At 41.6% G+C, this 6,037-nt stretch overlaps 1 protein-coding gene across 1 annotated transcript; it reads right to left on the reverse strand.

Annotated features, from left to right (window-relative positions):
* Positions 1 to 1,182: 1,182 nt before the first annotated feature.
* LOC136437091 (uncharacterized) lies at positions 1,183 to 5,554 on the reverse strand. Its single transcript, XM_066431560.1, has 4 exons — positions 5,219 to 5,554; positions 4,754 to 4,867; positions 4,000 to 4,158; positions 1,183 to 3,286 (listed from the first exon to the last, which is right to left on the reverse strand). Exons 1-4 carry the CDS (start codon positions 5,352 to 5,354, stop codon positions 3,186 to 3,188), a joined length of 510 nt encoding a protein of 169 aa, XP_066287657.1. The 5' UTR covers positions 5,355 to 5,554; the 3' UTR covers positions 1,183 to 3,185.
* Between the last annotated feature and the right edge of the window lie 483 nt (positions 5,555 to 6,037).

The raw sequence follows: 6,037 nt of genomic DNA on the forward strand, positions 1-6,037 counted from the left end.
ATGTCAACCCGGCATCCAAAATCTTCCCGCTCACATGGCGCTGTGATAACAGGCACTTCAGGCCCGAGCACACTGTTGGGACACCCGCAAGGAATTTCTCTTTAGTTAATGTTTTGAAAAATGAATACATGTTTTCTGTGACACTTTCGGGCTTCTGGCTTTCACCATAGCAACATGTGTCCGGTGTATCTGGCTCCTTGGCCAGTTTTGCCCGCTGCGCCGTTGGGGAGTGTTGTTTGGCGGCCCAACTTTCTAATCCGACGAATCCTCGGACAATCCCGCTGGCAAATTGGTAAGCCATCGCGACTAATTCGATTTTCACAATCCAAACCTCATGCAAACAAACTGACTATACGTGCGCTAAGCGTTGCGATTCAGCAGTGTTCTAGTAGGTTTCGAAAGAGACCTAACTCTGTTCTATATATTTGTTACGTCAGAAAAAGGCGTTCGAACGTTCTATGATAAGGAACCTGTCGCTATATGAACACCTGTTCTAGAACTAGCTTGGACTTTGAAGCGATATGCTCTGCCATACGGTAGTACACATTATCATACTACCCGAGAAAATGTATTTTTTAAAAGGTCTTCTGCTTTCTTAAATATGAGGGAGCTTCGGGCGTAAGTGTTTAAAGTTTACAGTGTAAGAGGTAATGTTCGACTGTTTCACTATAATGACCACATTTACATGTAGGACAATCTATGCAATGGTGTAGAAATAGGTGGTGGTTTAACTGACTGAAATTAAAACGAAGCCTTAAACGAAGCCTACTACATCATTATAGTTACAGCCTTATCAGTAAACAACAGACATGATATTTGCCTGCACGTAGCCATATTGTAATACATGTACGGGATAGTTAAGGAGTACCAAAAATCCATATATAATGTTCACATCGGCAATTCTAGAGATTTCCATATATGACAGAAATTGACATTTTTCTGTTCGTAGCCATATTGTATACGTAATACTATATTCAATACCTATGAGATATGCAAGGAGTAAGAAAATCCATGTAAACATCGCCAATTCCAGATCTATTGATATAAGGCAGAAATGACATTTGCCTGTACGTAGCTATATTGTAATACTGTGTTCAATACCTACGGGATATGCAAGGAGTTAAAAAAGTCCATATAAACATCGCCCCGATTCCAGATCTATTTTATTTTTATTCGTATATGTTTATGGAGTATAAGGCAGAAAGCGATTGCTTATATGAAGCCTTCTACTCAACACATACAACAAAGAGACATAATGACATGCATAAATACAAAATGGATAAAAGAAAATTAACAATAGACAGTACAAGTTGGTATCTATCGCTAAATGAATCTTCCTGTACAATGGATGTAAGTATGAACTATGTCGAATATATTACAGTTTTGTAAGTATGAGAGTGAAGTGGAACCGCGTAACAGAATAGAACATAGTGAGCTGTCGTTAAGTTGTTGAAGGTCAGTTATGTTGGAAAGAGATGATAACATGGTACTTCTTTGGGTGGTATAAAGTTTACAGTGTAGGAGATAATGTTCAGTTGTTTCACTATAATGGCCACATTTACATGTAGGACAATCTATACAATGGTGTAGAAATAGGTGGTGGTTTAACTGACTGAAATTTAAACGAAGCCTTGTAAGATGAACTGCATAATGTCTTTGGCCGTGAGAGAAGTGAGGGTGTTTGATCGGTCTATTGAAATGTGAGTCCAGTTCCTTTTTATAAACGTTGATCGTAAGCGATGCTTGGACATTAGAGGGCAGTTCATTCCACAAGTGAATAGTTGAGGGCAAGAAAGATTTTTTACACTTTTCAGTTTTACAAACAATGGAGGTGAAATTCTGGTTGGCACGGAGATTGTATGGGACAATGTCACAAACACGTGGTGGGATCAGGTCTTGAAGGTATTGTGGTACGAAACCATTCAATATTTTCCAAAAGTGAATCAGCTTATGTTTTTGTCTTCTGATAGCCAGTGTGTCCCATCCAACCTCGGCTAACAGAGACTCGTGTTTAGTGCCTCTCATGGCTCCAGTACAAACCCGTGCCGCAGATATTTGAACAGATTCAAGTAAATCTGAGTCTTTGCCGAGGAGGCTACACCAAACAACATCTGCATATTCGATTAATGGCCGAATCATACTTAAATACAAGGTTTCCAGAGTTCCCCGGGGAACAAAATGTTGTATCCTTTTCAAAAGGTTTATACGTTTCATTGCCTTGGATGTTAATTCGGATACATGGTATGACCAAGAAAAATCACGTTTTAAATGTAGTCCCAAGTGCTTATGACAATCAGCTTCCTTCAGTTCAACTCCCTTGAACACTAACGGTGGGTGATGGACCTTGATCTTTTTCATAGAAAATGTCATTAGTACGGTTTTGAGGGGGTTAAAAGTTACCAACCACTGGTCTGACCAGTCACCCACCAATTTAAGATCGTGGTTCAATCTATTTGCTGAGACAAGACGATCCAAAACTATTTCCATCAGCGACGTGTCGTCCAGATCTATTGATACATGTATATGACTGTATTCAATACCTACAGGATATCTATATAAACATCGCCAATTCGAGAGATATTGATATATGACAGAAATGATATTTGCTTGTACGTAGCTATATTGTAAATAATACTGTATTCAATACCTACGGAATAGGCAAGGAGTAACAAAAATCCTAAGAAATATCTGTAACGTCTATGATAGAATTAGACTTCAATCTCAAAAATGTTCTAATCGCTACATCTCAATAATTCCTAAATCATTTTACATGAGTCATTGCAATAGTCCTGAATATTTATGTATGATCATATGAATATATGGTGCATAATTTTGATTTCAGTCGAAAAATCTATTGAAATAGTTTCATTGAAATGGAAGATCGTCAAAAGTTGCGGCTATGGTAAGAAAGCTGTACCAGTACACTTGCATATGAAAACTTATGGTCGTGTTTAGAAACAGATCCTACAGGCAATAGCCTCCTTCTGTTGTATCAATAGTCAATAGTCAAAACATTTCTGGTCATCCTATTCTCTTACGAATTAAGACCTTTTTTGATATCAGATAAAATTCGGAACACTACGTATAAGATTCGGTGATATTTGTCTGAGCTTTGACATGTATTCTGAGATGTAGGTGGATCGAGGAGGAATCCTCCCCTTCACCATGACGTCATTCTAGGCGCTTTAGTTGTGGAACAGTACGGACAGGAGACACACCATGGTAGTGAGCCACATCAGTGACGTCATGGAACTGCCACCAAAGCGGACAGCAGCTGACGTCTCGCCTGAGGAAAATTAATGAAATTTTATTGTAATTGTATGTATTCATGTGTTATGTTGCATTCATGGTACATGGTTGGCGTTTGGTCCATTTTGTCTTGCACCGTATGAGATACATCGACATTGTCGATGACTGTTGCTTCCCAATCTTGCAACGAAAACCTTTATAACTAACTATAAAGTGCTGATTAGAGAAATTACTATTTTCTGCCTTAACAAGAAAGTTAAATTTCAGTACTGTTGATTACAAAAAATTCGCCTTTTCTATACTAGTACTTTAACCCTATTCAGACGGGAGGGGGGGGGGGGCTTTTGAGACCCGCGCTAAATTTGATGTCGCATAACTCCTGAACGACTTATGCTAGAGCCGCCAAACTTGGTGACTTATCCTAATACATAGATAGCAACAATTTCATGATAATTATATATAAGCTTATAATTTTTCGTGCTGCCATGGCGACGGATTTCTGACAGCCATGTTTTACAAAATTTGCTAATTTCGGGTTTAACAGTGAAGTTTTCAGGTTTCCTTGCTAAACCAAACATATTTTCTTACATCAACTACATCTTATATAATTTCATGTAACTTTTATAGCTTGATATTAACTAATTATGCTAATTTGATGACGTCATAGGTCCACCCGGTCCCAGGATGACCAAAAAAGCCCTGTCTGAATATGGTTAAAAAGAGTTAAAGTTGCTTTACATCATGACTAACCCGTTGAGTAAGAGCCCGGGTTGACTTCAGCCATCTTCATGGTCGTCTGCAGCACGGAGTCCGTGACCTTGGCCAAGAAGGTCAACTTCTCATCAGTGATGCTGGTGACGTTGTCACAAGGGTTGTGGTAGCACTGCCGCATAGTTCCTCGGTAATTAGCTGTGAGCAAAATAGTGTTGGTCAGAGAAAAGATAAAATGAAATTACATCGTCCTCTAATGAGGGGAAGCGTAATGATTTTACTATAACTGATTATGCAATAATGCTGCCCGACCGCTTTCAGAGTGGACCTCTACTCTTCTCCACAAGTGTGTTGGGTTCTTTAAAGTGTGGTTTAACGCCCGAGGCTCCTTCAAACATCTACGGATTACCGGTGCCGGCTTCTAAAAAGCAGACCGCTAGTACTTAGCCGCTCATAATGTTTACAACAATATCGGATTTGATTGTAAGCAAGTAGAATACAATACTAGTAGTTATGATAGTTCGCAATCAGTGGTCCTTGTCTACATAAAGAGCTAGGCAGTTCATTAGAGATGAAGAGAGAGAGGAGAGAGAGAGGGAGAGAGAGAGAGGGGAGAGAGGGAGAGAGAGAGAGAGGGAGAGAGAGAGATGGAGAGAGAGGGAGGGAGAGAGGGAGAGAGAGAGGGAGAGAGAGAGAGAGAGAGAGAGAGAGAGAGAGAGAGAGAGAGAGAGAGAGAGAGAGAGAGAGAGAGAGAGAGAGAATTCGAAGCCTTCAATGAATTCCACAAACAAACCTGTGTCAGTCACAAGGACGCATCGAAAGTAGGGCTCTCGTACCCAGAATGACACGCAGTCACTTCTGCCCAGCAATTCGTAGTACGTAACTGTCTCAAGATCATCTGGTTTCCCTGTTAAAGAAGATAACTTCAGGCAAGTTACTCGCATTGGCATAATCTACTTCTTTTGTGGATAACAGGAATGCCAAGGATCGATCGAACACGTGGTCTCTAGATCTCATGTCCGCACCACGTGCTTGTAAAGTCGCAGCTTATTTGCAGGTCGCAACATACAGACCAATCTGTGTAACGCAAACTCCAGCTGTCCGGGGGTTTATGTCTCCTCCTAGGCGGCTGGCGGTTACGGGCGGCTGACTAGAAGCGCGATTAAAATCAGGCTGCATACAGACCGACAAACCCATCTTTACGCTCAGCAAGTACAATATAATATACAATTGTCTACAAAAATACAGGTTTCCGTACCGGCCACTGGAACATTAACGTTGATGGTGGTGGCGTTCACGGGATCTTTCGCTCTCTCTCCCCACGTCTGCTGAAACGTGGACACCGCTGCCGCCTCGTCAGGCTTGTGGACCAGAAGGAGGAAACTTCCCGCCATGTTCAAGGCAGCCGCGTCTTGTAAAACAGCTGGGAAAGCCTACAGAGAATGTACGCATCGATTCTGGCATTCGAGAAACTACTAATGAGGTCAAAAATTGCTAACTAGTACTACTGGAAAGTTGACGTTTGCGAGCAAACGCAGGGTATTTCGCTCCATCAGAATCCCTAAAGCAAAACTGAACCATTCCTAACCCCTTGACTTCGTCGTTCTTTCAGACTCCTCTTGTACCTAGTGGTACACAGGGCAGCAACACTCCTGGCTGTTTTAGCAGCAGGGCTATCTTACAGGAAGGGGTTGCTAGCCCCAGCACCTCCTCGAACACATTTTTCGAAAGACGATGCAGCCCCAACCGAGATGTCCTTACCCCGGGACTTGAACCGGGTCTTACAGTTACGAACTATCAAATTGGAACCAGGAGTTCAAATATGAGGCCGCTACCAGTTGAGCCACAGGGACATCAAATTTATCACCTAAGCAAAAGTTTCCGCACCGTATCGAATAATCAAGGACTTCAAATGCCCATGTAACCTCCGTGGAACAATAGAACAGAAAAGTCCCCCTCTCGTTGGACCCGCGGCACGCTGGCGGCGTCGCTGCGGCCGATCGAATTGACAAAGCACTCAACGAATTTCATCGACAAATACGAATCTTTTGAAGCTTTGTGTGTTTGCTGTCTTTTT

This window comes from Branchiostoma lanceolatum, chromosome 1, assembly GCF_035083965.1.
Source record: "Branchiostoma lanceolatum isolate klBraLanc5 chromosome 1, klBraLanc5.hap2, whole genome shotgun sequence".
NCBI classification, from domain to species: Eukaryota; Metazoa; Chordata; class Leptocardii; order Amphioxiformes; family Branchiostomatidae; genus Branchiostoma; species Branchiostoma lanceolatum.

What these genes read in the sequence shown, in the direction of transcription:
- LOC136437091 (XM_066431560.1), bottom strand. Translation starts at nt 5,354, where the DNA reads ATGGCGGGAAGTTTCCTCCTTCTGGTCCACAAGCCTGACGAGGCGGCA. An exon ending in CGTTAATGTTCCAGTGGCCG is followed by an intron (nt 4,868 to 5,218) that starts GTACGGAAACCT and finishes CTTCTTTAACAG; the next exon opens with GGAAACCAGATGATCTTGAG. An exon ending in CGTCCTTGTGACTGACACAG is followed by an intron (nt 4,159 to 4,753) that starts GTTTGTTTGTGG and finishes TTTTGCTCACAG; the next exon opens with CTAATTACCGAGGAACTATG.